The sequence below is a fragment of the Kryptolebias marmoratus genome, linkage group LG1, assembly GCF_001649575.2.
Source record: "Kryptolebias marmoratus isolate JLee-2015 linkage group LG1, ASM164957v2, whole genome shotgun sequence".
Taxonomy (NCBI): Eukaryota; Metazoa; Chordata; class Actinopteri; order Cyprinodontiformes; family Rivulidae; genus Kryptolebias; species Kryptolebias marmoratus.
This window is the reverse complement of record NC_051430.1, coordinates 5,011,474-5,032,454: the sequence shown is the minus strand read 5'-3', so window position 1 is coordinate 5,032,454 and position 20,981 is coordinate 5,011,474. Positions and strand designations below refer to the sequence as shown.

The window sequence follows — 20,981 nt, the reverse complement described above, 5'->3', positions numbered from 1 at the left end:
TTCCCTCTCTTTGTAACCATCCGACCGCACTTCTCTAGTCCGAATGACATCCCAATGTCAGTGCTGTAGATCCTGGTGGTGTGGATCAGTGAGTCGATGTCTCGCTCACTCTTGGCATACATATATATATATATATATATATATATACTGTCAGATAACAGATTACAAAGTGATGTTCTTTCGTATCGTTTTACTCATGAACATTTTGAAATATTGTCTCCATTTTGAAGACATTTTTTTTATTTTCAGTCCTTACATTTGAAATTCTGGAGATGTTTAAACATCATCAGTGTTTTTTGTGGGGGGGTGGCTTATTGAGACACAGGCTTGAGCATCATCAATGTTAATTTTCATTTTTCTCCTAATTTTCCTGTTCTTTTTTTTCTTTCATTGAATTGCCTTTCCTTTCCAGTGTTACCTCTCTGTCCTTTCATTTCTTTCATTTTCTTCTTCTCTTTTTCTCTGTTTCCTTTTCTGTTGCTTGTTTTCATCTGTTCTGTTTTTACTGCCTGCTTCTGAAAGGTGGATGTGGACAATAATGTTTTTGCCCATGTCTGTTTGTGTTTGGGTGTGTCTGTGTTCATTTGTTTGTCTTTTAGCAAAATATCTCACAAACCACTGGGTGAGTTTTAATGAAAATATCAGAAAGTAATTATTGCATGTACATCTACAACAAGTCAATAAAAAATGGCTATAACCTTGTCAGTTTTACAGATTTGGACCTAAAATTTGATGAGGTCACAGCTGAGTGATACTCTGAGCATGAGCTCATGCATATCAGTCCTTATAAGGTTTGACCAAAAGTACAGATCATGATTTGATTAAAATGACTAGAAGACACAGAAGATGAAACTCTGACATGAAAGGTGATGGATGACATGTATTCCATTACAAAATGCTAGGCCTTTAATTTGACCTGATTTGCCTCCCATCCTCCCCTTTTTTCTACCCTTTCTGCTCTGCCTTTGTTTCCTGCCCCCCTCTCTGTTTCTCTACTTCATCACCTTGCCCCTGTTACCCCCCACCCCACCCCCAGGGAGTGGTGGCTGCAGAGAGGACCAGAGGGGGTCAGCTCCTCGAGGAGCCAAAGATGTTGCCTTTCCAAGCGAATACCTTCAGCCTCCAGGTGTCGATCCAGGATGTTCCCCAGTTCCTGTGGAGCATTAAACCCTTTACCACATGTCAGGTAACCATGGCACCAACCAGATCAGAACACGGATCAGACACTAATCTGTTCCTGCTGTCAGGCAGGCAGTGTGAATAGCACTTGATTTTTTTTTGTTTTCATTATTGAGATTGTTTTAAACTCAAACACACGTAACATTCACACTAAGGTCTCACTGTTGGTTTTTAATCTATATTTGCCTGCATGGTTGTACTTTAATATTTGGACATTTAACTCTGTTGATTTTTAAAAAGCAATAGAATAATAAGGAGAAGTGCAGCAGTGTCTGAACCTTCCATCCATCCATCCATCCATCCATCCATCCATCCATCCATCCATTATCTGCTGCTTGTTCTGGAATCGGGTTGCGGAAGCAGCAGCTTCAACAAATAAGCCATGACTCCTCTTTCGAAAGCCACCTCTTCCAGCTTCTCCTGGAAGACACCAATGTATTTTGAAGCCAGCCAAGAGACAAGAGACCTGGATCTCATACTTCCGGTCACTACCCAGAATTTGTGACTATAGGTGAGGGTAGGAACGTAGATCAACCAGTAAACAGAGCATTTTGCTTTGCAGCTCAGCTTCCAATGAACCGGAACAGGGTACACAATACTGCAGAGCTCCACCAATTCATCTGTCGATATAGCACTCCATTTTTCCCTCACTTGTGAACAAAACCCAAGATACTTGAACTCCTACATCTGAGGCAGCATCTCACTCCCAAGAACAGAGCAGACTGCCTTTTCTGACTACAGACCAAGGCCTCAAATTTGAAGGGGTTGATCCTCATCCCAGCTGGTTAACACTCAGCTGCAAACTTCTCCAATGAGAGCTGGAGATTATGGTACAATGAGACCAAAAGGACCACATCATCCGTAAATAGCAGTGAGCCAGTCTTGAAGTCACCGAACTAGACCCCTTCCATCCCCTGGCTGCACAGAAACATTTTGTGAAATTCTGTCCATAAAAGGTATAAACAGAATCAGTGATAATTGGCAACCAATGTCCATGCAATGATGTAAAGGCATGTCAACCAAAACAGCCCAGCAACATCCAGAGCCTTGAGGAACTCAGGGTGGATCTTGACCTGCTGTTGCTGAACATTTTAACTACTTCGGTGACCTCATCTTCAGTTTCGGACCCACCCTTAAGTCACCAGACTCAGCCTCTTTCATGGAAAATTGCTGGTGGGCTCACTTGACTTGCCATTACCCCTCAGCTTCCTCTAGAGTCTTACCAGCTAACAAGGACAGATAGTACTCCTTCTTCAGCTTGATGACCTCCCTCACCCGGGCTGTCCACCATCAGGTTCCAGATGTCGGCCATGAAAGGCAACATCAACCCTACGGCCACAGCTAGCTCAGGGCAGCCGTCTTGACAATGAAGGCATGGAACATGGACCATTTGGACTCAATGAGATGCAGTTGAAGCTCTGTCTGAGGTGGAAATCTAAGATCTTTCTGGTGGGTTCTTCTGCCAGTAAACCCTCACTACAAGTCTGGGCATACTGGGTCAGACAGGCATCTTCCCAGCACCCCTACTATGAACTACCAGAAGGTTGGGTATTCTGTTTGGTATATAGGCAAAAACAACAGCTAGAGCCCATCCCCCCACCTGAAGGCACGGAACTCTCATCTAATGAGGGAAACTCCAATGCACTCCACTAATAAATTACAGGTCATAAGACGGTGATTCTGATGTTACTTTCAGACTTTCTTCTTTAGTTTCTGTGTGTGTTCGTTTGAAAAAATGTTCCACAAGTGATTTGATATTTTTTACACTAATCCAACAAAGTTCCAGGAAAATGAAAGAGTCTGTTTACCTTGAGACTTTGTACATAAAAAACCGTAGGATGTGTCCTGTTCATGGAAAAATAAGAAATATAGATTTGTACATGAAAGCTTATATTCCTTATATTATATTATATTCCTCATGTATTGCAGAAACTAGTTAGAAATCAGAAAATGATTATTATTATGATCAGTTCTTAAAGTCTGGACTTTGGTTTGGATCCGGACCAAAAAGTCAGTTTAGGCCCAGATGTTATATTAGATTGTATTTGTATTGGTACAATGCAATGAAGAGTGGTGTGGCTTCTTCAAGAGTGCAGAGAGAGAGAGGGTGCATGGGGCGAGCAGGGGAGGGAACCAGCCTGAGTCCATAGGTAGTGTCTCACTAGACTGTCTCACTGACACAAAAATGTGAGAAAATAGGGGAACTTTCTGTTGCAAACTTAGTGAATTCTGATTTTTTTTGTGTACATGGCTTGCAAAACTGTAATTTTGGTTCTGCACATTAGTTTGTTTCCTACCTCAGCTCTCTTTGTACCCCACCATGGCAGTCGAAGTAGTCAGATGGACCTGAAGTTACGAGGGCTTCTCTTCCTCTCTTCAGTTACGAGGGCTTCAGGAGGGTTTAATCGGTTACACCACCTGACAGGATATTTTGTACTGAGGTTAAGGCAGCTCGTTGAAGGCAGACAAAGTCCTTTTTCACATCTGTATTTTAACTTTCAGTAACTTCTACTTCTGATCATTTTGATGTTACAGTGTTGTGTTGTCTTTAAAGTCAGTCTGTTTAATATACTTATTCATGTATGAAAACAAAGGCATTTTATTTTGTTGAGGTATAAAAGATAATGAAGTTAACTGAGTTTAAATGTATTGTTTTATATAAAATCACAGGCCACATTGAGCTTTAATGTTAGAAGTTGGAGCTGTTTAGGTCCACAAGCAAACAATGGTAGGCAACCAAAACCAGTTCTTTTGGTTGTAAGTTGTAAACATAATTAATAAAAACAAAAAATAATGTATCACAAATATTTTCAGACCTTTGACCTTGTCTGGAAATCAGATTTGGATCTTTAAATATGAAGTTTAGAAGCCCTAGCTTACTTGCTGCCGCTTAGGTCAAGAAAGAAAGATCTAAAATTTTTAACTTCACAATCAAGAACTTTATTTAGCTCTGACATTGTCCCATATTGTGCATATAACCTCTTTAATCACATTAAATTTGTTATTTATTGAATATGCTCTGATGGACAGAGGTACTAATGAATGAAATGTAATATTAACAGTTCAGCTAAATCCAGACAAATATACAGTAAAAACATATAGAGCTCATTGTTCATCATCAACTTGAAGTATTTGATTCTGATGGTGTCATGTTGTACAATCCACACCCCGGTTTGATAATTATTTATTACAGTTATCTAACTGCAGCTTATTGTGGCACACAGCAGGAATATGGTTAATGAGTGGACTCAAGTCTTAAAATGTTCTGGTCATAAGGGAAGATTTTAATTTACAGTTAGTATGGCTAGGCCTATATAGGTAATAGATACATTATTAAATGGGCACATATCCCTGAATAAACCATGTTTATAGTTTAGTTGTCAGGAACGGTGGAGACAGAGGCGAACCCAGAACGCAGACTCATAGTATAAATGAAAAAACTAATTTATTAAACTAAGAACCAAAACGAAAACAAAAAGCTGACGTGGCAGCAAAACTAACTATAACAAAAATCCAGGCAATTAACAAAGCGAGACAAGGCGAGGCAAAAACAGAGAGGGACCAGAGACCAGACAAGAATCAAACATGAACAAACAACAGACGACTAACACAGACAATGAACCAGCGACTAGTGGGAGAAATGACCGGGTATTTGAGTACTGAGGATAACGAGGTGAGTGGGAACAGGTGAAGTGATTACAGAGTCGGGACAGGTGTAGATGGGCGTGGTTAACAGGCAAGTGAGTGACTGGGGCAGGGTGAAATGCAACACGAACATAAGACAACAAAATGCAAACTACAACAGAATCGCAACAAAACCCCAAACCAAAGAATAAAATAAAACATAAACAAAACCCATAGAAAAACCCAATCACCACATTAGTTTGACAAATAAATGCCAACATTGAATCAACACCTATATATGAAACAGTAACAGACTTAAAATGGCTTCATAATTTTGAACCTCATGTTGTTTAACAATCAGATGAATGTTTTAAATCTTTCATTGCTGGACAGAACCATGGAGACATACATATGTTACAGTCTAATTTTTCTGTTTGAGATATTATTAAGAACATAATCAGTGAACAGGTTTTGCTTTAAACTGGCATTTAGTTAAAACATGTTACCGATCATCTAGCTGTCCTCAATCCGATCCTCCCTTGTGGTTCTGAAACTGACTTTGAGCTTAATATATAACTCACTACGCCAAAAATCTGGCTTCGTATGTCCCTCAGATTTTTAATGATCAGCGTAATTTTCTAGTGAAAAAAGCATCATAAAAATGTGGGTTAGCTTTGTGTTTGTTTGGTCTGCAGGACGTTAAGATGCTAACAGAGACAGAACGTTGTCAGCGAAAGACTGCTGAAAAAAAAGCAACACACACACACACACACACACCTTATTTATGAAGGCCTGTGGCAGGTTTACAAGCAGCAGGTGCAAAATAAAAGCTGAACTATACATCACCGAACAGCATCATAGGTTTCAACAAGTGGAGTCTGTCCTCCTCCAACATTTCTCCATTATCTGCAGCCATGAGCAGTCTACATCAAAAACACATTTAGGTTTCAACTCTCTGGCTCACAGGTCTATTTTAGTGTGAAGACATGAGTCTATCAGGGCACAGACACCGTATCATTGATGAGTCTGCCCTGTGAAATTAATTATATAACCCCAAACCCAATGAACTTCAAATCTCATAAATTCAAAATGGAACATAGTTAACATATCAAGGGGTTAAACTAAGAAATTGGACAATTTTTAGAAACAAATCAGGTCATTTTGAGTTTTATGGCAGCAACCCATCTCAAAAGGTTGGGCCATGTTCCCTCTGTGAGACATGCCTTTGTCTTTCAACAACAGTCTGTAAATGTCTACAAACTGAGGAGAGCAGCTGCGGAGGAATGTTGTTCCATTCTTGTCTGACACTGGATTGTAGCTGTTTAACAGTCCTAGGTCTACATTAATAATTTATTTTGTTTGTTTCGTGACGTGACAAAGGTTTTCACTTGACTCTTGTGCTGTGAAGCTACACTCTTGTAATGAATGCAGGATGTGGTTTAGCATTGTCTTGCTGAAATAAGCAAGGCCTTCCCTGAAAACAACGTTGTCTGAATGGGAGGATATAATGTTCAAATTTCAATTTGTCTGACCACAGAACAGTTCTCCACTTCGCCTCAGTCCATTTTAAATAATCTGGATGGTGTTCACATATGGCTTCTTCTTTGCCTGCTAGAGCTTTAACCTGAATTTGTGGATGGCATGGCAGACTGTGTTTACAGACAATGATTTGTAGAAGAGTCCCTGAGCCCATGTAGTGATGTCCAGAACAGAATCAGACTTATTTTAATGCAGTGGCCCCTGAGGGCTCGAAGATCATCATCTAATATTGAATTTCAGTCTTGTTCCTTGAGCTCAAAGATTTCTTCACTGTTTGGCAAACTGGCTGCAGAGACCAATCCATCTGTAAGCTGCCTCTGTTTATTCATAAATCACTAATGAAGTGGGCCACGTCCGGCATGGTTGTGAGTTTTCAGGAATGAACCAAGCATCATGGAACCCAAAGAGTCACAGAGCAGAACTCAGCTGTGGTGACATGCAGCTTTCCACATTCATTGTGTGACAGATGTCTCCCTCATACCATTTCCTAAACATGATGAATTAAGTTACTTTAGCAGTTCTCTTTGTGGATAGCCAAATTTTGTAACTAAATGCTAAGTTGTGTGTTCTCATTGATCTCCTAATGAATCTGTTTATTGTTGTTAAGGTTCTTAATTCCCGCAGCCAGGTGGTCTCACAGACAGCATGTAATCTCTACATCACATTATGGAGCCACAAAGCCGGCTTACCTTTTCACATGTCGACTATTATGGCTCTGTTACTACCTCACTTGGCAGCACAAAGGCACACCAGCAGCAGGCTGACTTCAAGCCCCCATGCTGCCTTGGTTCATTCAGAAATCAGACCAAAATGACCAAAAGGTGTCTCAGTACTGGCTTGAAGTGGTCTGTAAAAGTGCTTTATATCGACTCTCCTCTTTAAACTTTAATAGTTGGGGTTTTTAATACTGTAGAATATGGTGCTTTAGGGTGCTGGTCAGTTCATATCTCCACCAAAACTTACCCCCACCTTGTACTCAAAATGTCTGGGTTTTGCAGTGAAAAAAGCTGCAAAGATACAATTTGTCTGAGGTACAAATGAACCCAGAGCTGATACTGAATCATCTCATTTAAATCCTAACCTCAGTGAGCTGTGATAATGATGTTTCTTCTCCTTTCTGCCTCCTCAGGAATTTTCCTTCCCCCAAGTGTGGTGCAGCAACCAGCAGCCCCTGCACTGTGCCTTCTCGCTGGAGAGATACAGCCCTGCCACCACTCAGCTCTCCTGCAAAATCAGTGTGCGCCAGGTCAAAGGTCAAGAACAGATTCTGCAGGTCTACACAGCTGTGGCTGAGGTGAGGTTGCGCAGCTGCAGGAGGCGCGTCTCACTTTGTGTAACCTTCCTGCAGAGAGTCCACTGTCGGGGGGCCAGCATGAGCATGCTCTGTGTATTAATAGAACACCCCGGACACTCCTGTCTTTCTCTCTGCACAGATTTATGTCCAGTGTGGTGAGAACCAACCCCTCCCCCGTTTACTTTGTATGGTTTGTAACCTTTATTTGTCCAGGGAGACATGTGTTACAGCAAATAGCCTGCTGCACGTTCACATGCACCAAAACCTGGCTGCTGCCCACCTCTACAGTTTTTCATCAGCTGCTGAGCAGCTCCAGTGGAGCGGTGAGGAGTTCGAAATCCTCACTGAAGAGCACCTTGTCAGAGGCTGGGCTCTTCTCCCCTCAAGCCCGAGGAATAAAACACATGGCCACACACAGGAGAAATGTTATTTACAATTACTGTTTATGGTTTGAGTTTAAGTCCTCCCCGATGATTAGCTGGGGTTTGTTAAAGAGTTTACAGGCGCTGCGTGTTGAATCCAGATCAGCAATACATTCTCAGGTCTGCATTTCCACTAACCACAGCATCCACTCGTGCAGGCACTGGATTTACCTCAAACTGTCCTTAAAGCCAGGATCTCACTGGGCTGCAGCTGTTGGACACTAGTTCGTGACTCAGAACTGTGAGAAAATAGGTGAATTTTTCTGAGTGTTTGTGACCAAGCAACCAGCGAAGTATACAGCTGAGCAAAACATGACCAGTCTATATTTGTGATCCTGTATTCTAGGCCATGCACATCATCCACCTACATTGTCCACCTTGGCAGTCGCCCCCACCTTTATGATTGAATCTATTGGATTGCTGATTGGACAGTTCGTCATCAGCATGGACATCAGTCCTGGACAGTCAGGGCTGTAGCCTCGGATGTTTTCTGTCATGAGGTGCTTTAGACCTCTAGAATTGCATAAATTTAATGTCAACTTGCCCATGACAACTTTGGGGGTACTGTGAGAGGACACTTGTGTTTTGAACATGTTCAAACTTGAAGTGACAAAACTGTGCATGCCTCTGTAACTCACATGAGGACATTGAGAACATTTTGGAGACATCTCATGAATGCTGTTCACCAACTAGCCTTCAACAGTTGCAACCCATTGAGATACTGGCTTAAATGTCCAAACAGCCAGTAAAGATAGGGATTAATGTGTGTTTGGTCTTATACAGATATTAGCTGTTGGGTGCAGTGAGATCAACAGCTGGTGGTGTCAATTATCCAGGGAAAAGTGAAAAGCAGAATTGAAAAATCTTTATTTCATCTCTAGATTCTGGAAAACATTAGGAAACATTCAGTCCTCTTGCAGCAGACTTTATGTTGACATACCACCTCCTTTTCTATAACAAATTCTCCACAAAAGCAGATGAACAGAAAGGTTGTTCCACTGCAGCAAGCACATAATCCTGCACTGAAGCAAGTATCCACATGGTGTGGTCATTGACTGAACTCCCACTGCCTGAGCTGAGTGAAAGCTTAATGCTGCTGTGAGGCAGCTGAGTTTTACAGCGTCAGCAAACAGGCTGCAGTCACGATCCTCTCAAACCGAGCTGCAGAGTAACACAAGAACAGGTAACTGACTCTCCTCTGACTGGGTGTGTGCACGGAACAACAACAACAAAGAAAAACTGTGTGCTATTTCAGAACCCTCCTTGACTTGCAGCCATTTTTACCTCCTGGTTTATAGATTACAGACAAAGTTTGGCTTTGTCACAGAACAAGCAGAAGTCAAACAGCTTTTAAGAGTTGCCGACAAGTCAGCAGAGCATTCCTGTTGTTCTGCTTGTTTTCTCCTCCTCATCATCCATCTTCAGTTTCAGAGAGAATGAAATGCAACACTACTGCCACCATCTGTTTGTCAGATATGATTTCCACTCTGCAAACCTCTCCTGTCCTTGAGTGCACTTTAATATCAGAGTATTTTAGTTATAAACCTATTTTATCCTGCACATTCAGGATTTGGGGAGCTAACTTGATGTTCTCTGGAAGTGAACCAGGATGAAATCACAGTTGACTGATTTGGAAAAAATGGTCCTACACAGATGCTCCATGTTAAAAGTTCTGCCTTCTAACCAAAACTGGGACTTTTGAAGTTTCACAAAGATGGCTTATAAACCATTTTCAGAAGTCTTACTTTTACCCACCTGAATAAAACGTCCAAGATCACTGCATCTTTGTCTTAGTGGTGTACAGGTGTTTTCAAATGTTAAACATGCTGTCTGAAAGGTTCTGGACCCAGAAAACCCTCCTCATCCTCCTCCTTGAGCTGCAGCTGCTGCTCTTCTTGTCTTCCACTTGTTTCTGATACCGTTCTGCTTTTGTTCTGTCTTGCCAGCGAGAAAAGGAGTCAGTTCCATTTTTTATGCAGACAGACTGCACCATCACGTCCCAAACGGGGCCCAAGGCCTTCAAAATCCCTGTGTCCATTCGCCAGAGAATCTGTGCCACCTTCGACACTGCCAACGCTACGGGCAAGGACTGGCAACTCTTAGCCCAGAAACTCCACTTAGACCGGTGAGTTCTCGTTAGGGGTGGGGACCGTTAGGCACCTCGCAATTTGATTTGATAACGATTTACAGGGCTGTGATGCAATTATCTATCCTTATTAATGCATCCATAACCACACTTCACACAATATCCTGAGCACAGAATCTCAGGTCTAACAGAAACTAAATATTTAGCTTCACACTGCAGTATGAAACAGTTTGCATTCAAACAAGAATATGGGAACTAGTCAAAATCCTGAGAACAATAACACAAGATTCTGTGGCACTCAGATACTACTGTTACCAGCAGCAGCAGTGATTGGCAGTTTTTCTCCTCCTCCAGGTGGAAACATGTACACAACTTGTATTTAATGAATGTCCAGAGTTCAGCGCAGAAGGCCCTGCTTCTTTGTTGCATGCCATAAATGATTTGGGTGCTGCACTTCAGCCTTCTGCAGGGTGTGACAGGGCTGTAGTAACAGCAAATAATCATACATTTCTGACATTTATAAACCAATTCAGAATTGCTCCTGTTTGCATCGTAATGCATGAAAAACAGATTATAACCTCCACCCGTAGTTTTCATCAGGGCTAGACTGAGTGCAGTGTAGTGTTATTGTGAACATTACTTGATAAGCCTTTACATTGCTGTAAGTTTCACACTACAGTTGTTTACATGGAAATCAGTGGTAATTTGCAGGTGCAAATATCAGCAGCTTAGGGGTGTCGTAGAAAGAGTGAAATACATTTTTAGGGAAGAAAATAAAGTGAGACTGGAAAACCCAGCTTGTATTTTTTGTGTCTTATTACAAAGAAACCTTTAGGGGGCGTTCTGCAACCATCAGTGCTGATTAACAGAAGGCCAAAGCTGCAAGACACCTGTGCAGCTTTAAGCTCAGTTTATCAGCGTCAACTTACAGTAAACAGAGCCCAAGAACTGTCTGATACTAGAAATCTTTAGTTAAAATGACCTCATACTTTTTTCTACAACAGGGGGCAGTTCCTGCAGGAATATCACAACAATTCTACCAGAATAATAATCATGTCGTGTGCAACAGATGACGATGTAAAGGTTTAAAAAAAAAACCATTTACATGAATTATCAAACCTTCCACTTTGGAAGTGGGTGGTGTCGGGACAGCCATTTTTAGCTCATCAATATGCTCCAGATCTGAGCACTGACACTTCCAAAGAGGAATTTTCCATCTTAAAACAACTATGATCTTCTAAATTTTATAGTATTTCATGCTAACACCAATATTTAAACCTTTATGTCACAATCAATCCCACATTACACTATTATTTTAACAGAAATATTATGATATCCCTACAGGAAGTGCTACAGCTAGCTTATGTTGGCAGATCCCCTAAACAGCTGTATAATACCTGACAGAAGTAGAAAGGTTTATAAAATAGCTTTTGTATGAATTTTTTCATATTGAAGTTGTTTTAAGGCAGCCATGATCAACTTTAGTCTTAGCTGCATTCAGATTAAGCCTCATCACCTCTGTCAGAAATCAACTGTTTTTCCAAACTGATGTCATTCAAACAACTAAATTATTAATTATTTATCATTCTTCCACACATTAAACTGTCTGAAGTGTCCCTTTAAAAGCATCTTCTTTGTGTCAATGGTGTCAGTGTGCTGTATGCATCATAATAAGCCTTGTTATGTGATCACTTCTGTACATTTATGATGAGGTACAGAATGTTTGTTCACCCAGTCACACAGTGGTCTTTGTTCAAATAAGGTTTGGGATTTTGGGGCTCTAAATGACCCTGAGAAGCTCTCCTCTCCATCTTGGGCAGCTCTGACCAGAGCCTGGAGGAGCTGCAGGGTTCTTCATGCTGAAAGCAGAGAGACGCTGCCCCCTGCTGGACTGAGTGCACCATAGCGCCGCTCTGCATCGGCATGGCAACAAGCTCTCTGATAACCAAAGAAGTTGAAGTCTGTTTCTCCCTAAATCTTCAGGACTTGTGTTGTTAATTTATTCCTGATTATGGTTTTAATTGTCTTTAAAGGTCACCCTCTCTGTTTGGAGTCTGTAAAAGCAGATGGTGATGTTTATTCCTTCAACACAAAAACAAATGGTTTAAAGAGTCAAGCAGGAGGCATCTCCCGATCTGCATGGTTTTATTTTCTGCTAAAATACACTTTGAGTGTCAAAGGTTATGTGGATAGCTATTCTTCACAGATCTAATTAATTGTTTTTTTTACATATTCAGCAACTGCAGTAAATCTTTTCCGGCTCTTTGACACCTTATGTAAATCTGAGATAAAAAGGACAGAAAACTTATTTGTTTGCATTTATCTCTATTGTTGGTGTGACAATGACATCATCCTCTCATGTTACCTGAGCAAAAGGAGTCAGTCAGAGAGTCCTGTACAAAAGTATAAATAATTTTAATGGGAGAACAAGTCAAAGAGCTGGAATGATGCATGCAGGGGAACAGATATGTTTTGTTGCTTCGGTGTCTGCAGTTCAGTGCAGAGAGGAATATTCAGACCTCTATGTTGGAAAAACTAAACAGCCTCTCCACAGACGCATGGCTCAACACAGGAGAAGCAGGTTTTCAGGACAGAGACACGATTGAGGACCAGAATGTTCATGTTTTGGACAGAGAGGACAGATTGTTAGAGAGGGGGGTGAAGGAAAGACTAACGTTAAACCGAAGAGGTCTCAGATTTCAGTTTTCTAAAACCTGCAATGGAGCATTAAGTCTGAGACAAACAAAGACCCTAACCACCCTCCAGTGGAGGCGCGTGAGATTAATCTGCATGTATTAACAGGGCATTTCTTGGAGTTTAAAGCTTGAAAATCCACACTCTCCAGTTTTAAATTGAAAAAGCTCCCCTGATGGGAAGAGAAACATTTTCAACTACAGAACAGCTTTGTTGTTTTATGTATATATTTATTTATTTATTTATTTTATTCGCCATGTCCTACATAACTGAGAACCTACACCAGCCTTTTGGCTCCACTGTTCAGGGGCTGTGTTGAGATGGATGAAACTTATTTTTTTCTACATTCTTTATAAAAAATCTAGAAAGAACAAATCTACACTCCTAAGTGTGCAGGATTTCACCTCCAGTACAGTCAGTTTAGCAGCACAGATCTTTATTTATCATCGCTCACTGCTGAAAGGCAAAAAGCAGGAAATAAGGTTTCTATTTGTAGCAAGATATCATGAACCAATGCAGGGATTTTATCAAAACTTTTAAAAAGTAATTTACATGGGAGGGCAGGACACTGGAACCAACTGACAGTGAAGCTGCTCCTGTTTCAGCTTTACCACTTCAGCAGTCACCGTCATTATTCACAGCACAGACTGAGATATTATAATATATTTATAATATCCAATATTTTTGTTAAGTTTGACCAAAACAGCTCCAACTTCATCCCGTTTCATCATAGTATGATTTTTCAGTAAAATGAAAAGTGGCAGGCAACATGACTCTTTTTTTCCAAGAAATTCAAGGCCTTTAGTCAGTCTTTAAATGAAGTTTGTTGTTTTCAGTGCATAAAAGCCCAGTTCAGGACGATAAATAAAGATGTTGATGTTGTGCTCCTCCACAGGAACCTGGGCTTCTTTGCCAAGCAGCAGAGTCCCTCTGCAGTCATCCTGAGCTTGTGGGAGGCTCGACACCAGGACACCGCTGACCTCGACTCTCTGGCCAGCGCCCTGGAGGAGATCAGCAAGATCCACTCCAAAAACTCCCCGAAGGAACCGGATGAAGTGGAGCCTGGCGTTAGTCTGTGTGAAACGGACGAACTGTCCAATCAGCAGAGCCACAACTCTGTTCCTGAGTATACAGGCTGATAGAGGAGAGGCAGACTGACAGGCATGGATCCACGCTGATGGACGACACGCTACAGCACTGCGCTGGAAGGTCAGAGGTCGTCAGTGAGCGAACAGCGGCAGCCGTCAGAACAGCGAGCGATCGCAGCGGGTCAGCGCTGGCTGTGGATGGACTGTAAATCTTTTTTCTGCTTTTCCACCCTGTTCTTAAACTCTTTACTTCTCCCTCAGTTCAACTTTCTGTTCTTTGTTGAATCTGGTTTTCTTTGCTTCTTCCTCTGGAGTCCACACAGCACCTGGACCTGTGAACAAACAGCTGCAGCAGCACAGAATACAGCCGGGTTTGGACCTGCTGCTCACTGGGTACTAATCTGGCACTAACCTGGTACTTACGTGGTACGTAACCAGTACTAACCAGGTACATACTGGGTACTTACCAGGTACTTACTATACCAGGTGAGTATCAGGTATGTACCTCTACATACTGGCTGTATTTTGTACTGCTACTCCATATTCTTGTATGCAGATAAGTTGAAACAACTGTGGTAAATGTTTGATTCAGTCCCTCCCTGACTCAACATACAAGGATTTAAAGCGTCCAGTATCATATTTTTAGGGGAAGCTGCTGATTGCCTGTAGACGGTGATGATGAGCTGTTAAAGCCTGACACACATCACAAAACTAATTAATTTTGTCTCCTCAAAGTGTAAAAACTTGTTTTTCATGATCATTTATGAACAAAGAATTATTTTTTAAAAAGCCAAGCATCAGTCAGTTGAAGCAACATCCCAACACACACATCTTAAAACAAAATAAAAAGTAGAATCTGTGGCTAAAAAGATTTTGAAGTGTGGCGTTACAGTTTCCTGCTCCTCTCCGAGGAAGACAGGAAGCGCTAAAACATCACTTCCTGTCCCTGCAGGGAAAGTACCACTGCATCTTATCACTGAACAAACAGCCATCACCAGACCTCATATCACACACACACACACACACACACACACACACACACACACACACACACACACACACACACACACACACACACACACACAGAGCTGACCGTTGACATTTGGTGCCACGCCCCTCTTTGGAGGAAGAATCATTTTCAGCCCCCCCTTCGTGTCATCAAGACTTTAACAACGAATCAAGTTTAAGGGGAGAAAAAAGCCTAAAATTAAAAACCTAAAATTGACAAAATCTTTTAGAATGTCCTTATTGTTGTGTCCAAAAAATGTATCTTTGTTATTGTTTTTTTTTTTTTTTCAAATAAAGAAGAAATAAGAACTGCAAGAAGAATAAATATAGACTGCTCCATCTGCCTCTGGTTATTCGTAAATATATAGAACTAAAATAAAATGTGCAATCCTATTTTTGCACAGAATACCATCAAATATAACTCTACATCAGCTCAGTGTTGTTACAATATGAAAGGCTGTAATGAGTCTGTTTCTACTTTAAGTCTTTGAAAAGAAAAAGTTGTTCCTAAATCAAAGGTTTAAGCAGGTGTTAAATATTCAGAGTTTTCTTTGGTCAGGGCTTATGTCATGTTCTCACAGTACTAGGGGATTAATGTTTTACTGTCTTATTTATTTATAAAGTCATTTTTTCTATCGTCACGGTTTCTTTCAGAATGCATTGTTTCATCAGGTGATATTCAGTTTCATCCTGTCCGTTTGAAGACACAAACAGGTCTGTTTATATAGTTCCACTGACTGGAGCTCCAACTGGAAAATATCTTCCACCCGTTTCATTTGAAGCAGCTTTTTTCTCTTTCTGTTCACATTTAACATGCTGGGGCACAACATGGTGAGTAAACAGCTGTGTGTCCGCTGGCCCGTCCTGCAGTCAGAACTGGGTTTTACCACCTTGACTGGTTTGTCCTTCATTTAAAGGGACTCTTCATGTAGACCAGAAGGTGGAAACCAATGGCCTCTTGGAACCCTTTTATCAGGCCCGACACACAATTCAAAACAAACAAATAAAATAAATAAAAAGAAAAATCATTCCCCAATTCTGTGATCAAATTGATCTGAGCCACGATCAGGGTCAGTGAACACAAAGACAGGCTGACTGCAACACAAAAAGGTGCTGATTGCCAAATTTTTCAGCAGGTATGGATGAGTGATTATGTATCTGCATTTAGTTTGTGGCACTGATGAAGCATGCTTAACGAGAGCAGCTGAAAGAACCGATAAATTTATTAGAGTTTGGATGCTCTTACAGGACCACAGAGCAGCAGAGATGACATTAGGGCTGACGCCTCCTGCAGAGGACAGAATCACTGCTGCTGCAGCCTGACTGACCTAATATAACATTCACAATAACACATTTCATATTCAAGTCCACAATGAAATGTAAAACTGAAAATCTTTTGTTTTAACCCCACATACAATCTACCGTTCACGTCTCATTTTGTTTTAGAAGGTATTATTTTGTCATTATATTATTTTGTTTTGAAAGGCAGCAACTGTTTCAAAAAAGAAAAAAACAACTACAAGCTGAAACTTACAGAAGTTTGCAAAAATAAATATGCAACAAACTGATAGCTGTGGCTTTCTAAGTTTATAATTGTCACATCATAAGGGTTTGAGGACTTTCCAAACATTTAAATGGGCCCTGAGAGAGAACAGGTTTTCCAGCCCTGCAGGAGACAGAACCCTTTTCCTCGATGACATGAAGCTGAAACTCAGCTCCACGTCACGGCCCGGCTGAGCAGGAACGAGTGGATCCACTCTGTCCACTGCAACAACATATAAGCATTAAACACATGCAATGTTTTTAATAAAATAAAAATGAGAGTGGTGGTCTCCCCTCACCCAGAACAGAGAGGTCTCCACCTGATTGAGTCACATTTACATGTAATGTTGTGACAAAGTGTAGATTTTTAAAAGTCTTTCGATGTCTAGACGCCTAAGCAGCAGGGATGGTGGAGAAACTGCTTCCTGTTTTTAAAAGTGGGGGTGGAAACTCAGAGGGTTTTTTCACCTAAAAACATTTTATAACTCCCAGCTAAATGACAAATGTGTTTAGTTCTTTTTCTTTCTTATTCACCAGTTTAAATGTAACTTTTTCAGTTAGAAAGCAGGAGTTATTAAAAGTTATGACTACATGTCGGGCCCCACCTCCCCTCCCCTCAGCTTGGAGTTGGTTTAGTCCAGTTCACCTGTACACCACTAACTAGTAGCTCACTAATCAGTCAGCACTCATCTGCAGAGATGAGAAAGACTTCTGTGGTGCATTTCTTTGAATTACACATAAGAGAGCAAAAACTTCTAATCATATTTGGTAGCACAAGTTCATAAAAACTGAACTCTAAAGCTGTTGTCATTCTCCATGAGAAGTCAAGAAGTCCGCTCTCGTTCACGTGGTTGCATGAAGAAAACTGCGTCATTCTGTTCTTGTAGCAGCTTGGTCCACCACTTCTCAAGGCCCTGGCTGAACTTTGTCTCACAGGGGTTGTGTGATTGGTCAGAAGTTGTTGTGGGTGTGTTTGTGAGCTTTAATGAAGTCATTTTGCTTCTACTGCTCCGCTGAGAAGCAGCTGGCCGAGGCTGTTCCAGCTAAACTTACATACCAATGAACTTAAAAAGACTGCGGCTCTTCATGGCTATGATTGTCTCAGTCGGTTTAATAAACACGTCTGATCGGGGTAAGGGAAGCAACATTCTGTAGAAGGACAGGAGAGTTGAGAAGCTGGCAGGAAGAAAGCTGTTTTAACGCTGTAGGAGGGAGGAGCTTCCTGGGGGTTCAGTCCTGAGTGTCTCGTGGACGAGTGTCTTGTGGACGAGTGTCTCATGGACGAGTGTCTCATGGACGAGTGTCTCGTGGACGAGTGTCTGCGAAAACGAACGTCTGGCAGCCATGTGGCCACAAGTCGACTTCTTTAAGTCCCTTTATGCTGCTCTGACAGAGAACATGCAGAGTTTCTGAGGCATTTCTTAGTTCACATCCTTTTGTGTCGGCCATTTTCAATTGGCTGTGGTGGCCATCTTGAATTGGATTAGCTCCAAAAGTTGTACCTCTAATGATAAATTTCTGAGAGTTTTATTATAAAACCCATTCAATGGTTCATGGGATATTTTTTCGAACAGACAAACAGGATTCCCTCCTAAAGTTTCAGAATGATTAGCTCTTGGAGTATGTTTTATGGAAGACTTTCAGCTACTACCACATCACATTTTAGCACAATATCTGTTAAACAGAATGATTTAATGCCATCACTGAGTTTGCTAAAGATGGTTAGCTATGACTGCCATCTTAAACTGGGTTGACTAACCTGTCATAATGATTACTTTCTGCAATTTTCATTTAAATTTATCTGACCAACTTGCGGATCTGATTTACATATTTTACCTTTACAAAATATTTTTTAGTGCTTCTTTTGTGTCTATAATCAGCATCTCCACATGAAGACATTTTTAAATAAGAAGGTCAGGAATTACACGGTGACATTTCTGACCTGAGACTAGTTCAGTCCTGCCACGCTGAAAGATATCTTTTATTTGCTGCATCTTCTCTATGCATTACTTCTTGAATTATTGTCATTTTTGATGTGATTTAAGTGAAGAATGTGAAAATTGTTCTTACCTTTCTTATTTTTCTTCCTTACACAGTTGTTTATTTCTGGATTTGTCTTTCCATGGTAAAACTGAAAAGGTGTGATTGTGTCCTGCCGGCGTGCCACGCCCGTGTGCCACGCCCGTTCACCCTCAGCTGTGTCAACTATGACTCACTTCCACCTTGAATCAGACACACAAACACATTCTTTGTATAATCCCGTGGTGTGAGATTTAATCTTGTTTCACCGGCGTTGGTTGGTCCCATTCTCTTCTTCGCTTCACGCATGGCCTTCAGCTTCACATCACTATTCTTGTGCCTTCTTTAACTACTGTAAATGGTGAATGTTGTAAAGTAAAGATGAAGAAAGAAAAAAAAAAGAAAAACATTTACTCACATTGACATACATTTAAAGGTATTAGTTGAAAAAGTATTCAAGAATATAATGTTGAATAGGCTGCAAGCTTTTCTAGTGCTAAACATCTCTGTTTGGTAACGCCAAGGCAGCTTTGTGGTAAACTGTATCTATGATTCTGGACATTTTGGATGTTTTCTGTACAGTAGAATTTGCAAATGTATATGCAGCCTTTTGGAAATAAATGTACAGGTGAAAGATCAACTTGTCTTGTGTTTTTTGGGGTTGTGAAATAGTGAAAGAAAGGCTCTGCACAGCTCTGATTAATGGATCCTTTGGTCTGTCATGTAAAGATTGTCAAGACAAGAATTCACTCATAATTTTGGATATTTTTACCACGGTTCTAAAGCTAAATGATGAGGCTGTATTTGCAGAAAAGATTGAAGGCCTGGCATTCCTCGAAGACCAAACTTCCCTGTTAAAGTAGAGTGAGTCCTAAGCTCCAGCTTTTATCCGCCTCTTCAGTAACAAAATTACCTCCCACACAGTTCCTTACTGATATAAGTCTCTGCACTCACACATACAAACTCTATATCTTAGATATAGATCAGTATCAGAGAACACACATGATTCTACCAGTAACTATCATTTCTATTAGTTCAGCACACATGAACACACATATTAGCACCATTAGCACACACAATACAACTTTTACTTCTCACATACAGAACTACAACCTCTCATTCCGAGGTGTTTGTGGGTGTACATTATCTTTGTGCTATGTGTTTGTGACATTACAATAGTTGTGTGAGATGGTAGCATGTGAAAGTGTGTTTTCAGTAGTGTATGCATGCTTCCTGTATTTCGTATGAGAAAGAGGAATTAAATGTTCCTTGTGCATGGCTCCTTATAGACAGCTGCTGACGGTGTGGGTCATATGTCCTTAAGACAGCTCAGTGAGTTTGAAGAGTAAAATCTTTATTAGCAGGAGCAGACAAAGATCTGAAAATCATCAGGAAAAGAGGCTATGTGGTGTTTTCTGAACATGGACCCCAGAAGAAGCTTTTATAATGAGATGAGAATGGAGCCTTGGGACACTTCACAAGAAAGAAGGGACACAGTTGGACAACACTTCCTTAAATGGACAGAAAATGTCCTGCGAAATATGAGCAACACCATTTAAGAGCTGTGCCTTTTATACAAAGGAGCTCAATGAGGAAACAAGAAAGTTGTGATGTCAGTTCCAACAGCACAAAGACAGCAGAATCACCAGAGTCAACCATTAAAATAAATCATTAAATGCTTGTAAAAGAGCTGTTTCAGTGTTGTGCTATGCTTGAAAACCAAACTCAAACTTCTCAGAATCAATGTGTGACTGCAACTTTGGATAAAATAAAAAATAAAACAAACAGACAGAACAGAAAGCCTTTAAACCTTTAAAAACGTGTGACGTTCTATGACCTGCCTTCTTTGGGCGTACCTGTTGAACAAGTTTTCTCAGAATGAATGACTAATCGGTGCTGATTTTGTGATTAATGGGATGAATATGTAGACTTAAAACAAAGTTTAGAATAAACACCTAAAAATGAAAATATTAAAATCAGTTTAAGGAACTCCGGACGAATCTCATCCACCCCCGGAGCCCTGCCACAAAGGAGCTTTTTAACCACCTCGGTGACCTCAGCACCGGAGATTGGAGAGTCCGACCCAAAGTCCCCAGACTGCCAGGTCTGACTGGCATCCTGTTTGTGTGGTTTGTGTGTAGTAGCACTGAATAAACCTGATGACTATCTGTGGGTGGAGCCTTCTTTCTACTGCTGCCATTATATCCATTAATACCTAAGTTAAATAAATAAACTTTATCATTCACCTGAATGTGTCACTGATCAGTGGGTTGTCCATCATCCATCCATCCATCCATCCATCTTCTTCCACTTATCCGGGGTCGGGTCGTGGGGGTAGCAGCCTAAGCAGGGAGACCCAGACTTCCCTCTCCCCAGCCACCTGGGCCAGCTCCTCCGGGGGAATCCCAAGGCGTTCCCAGGCCAGCCGAGAAACATAGTCCCTCCAGCGTGTCCTGGGTCTTCCTCTCGGCCTCCTCCCGGTGGGA

At 41.1% G+C, this 20,981-nt stretch overlaps 1 protein-coding gene across 2 annotated transcripts in view; it reads left to right on the top strand.

The window, feature by feature from the left end:
- The window catches only part of unc5db (unc-5 netrin receptor Db), a 360,215-nt gene extending 344,944 nt beyond the window's left edge, over positions 1 to 15,271 (top strand). For both annotated transcript variants that reach the window (XM_017434898.3, XM_017434897.3), the window contains 4 exons: positions 1,037 to 1,186; positions 7,472 to 7,636; positions 10,005 to 10,183; positions 13,734 to 15,271. In XM_017434898.3, the coding sequence (XP_017290387.1) occupies positions 1,037 to 1,186; positions 7,472 to 7,636; positions 10,005 to 10,183; positions 13,734 to 13,977 (738 nt within the window). In that variant the 3' untranslated portion in view covers positions 13,978 to 15,271. The remainder of the gene's footprint in view (positions 1 to 1,036; positions 1,187 to 7,471; positions 7,637 to 10,004; positions 10,184 to 13,733) is intronic.
- The last annotated feature ends 5,710 nt before the right edge of the window (positions 15,272 to 20,981 follow it).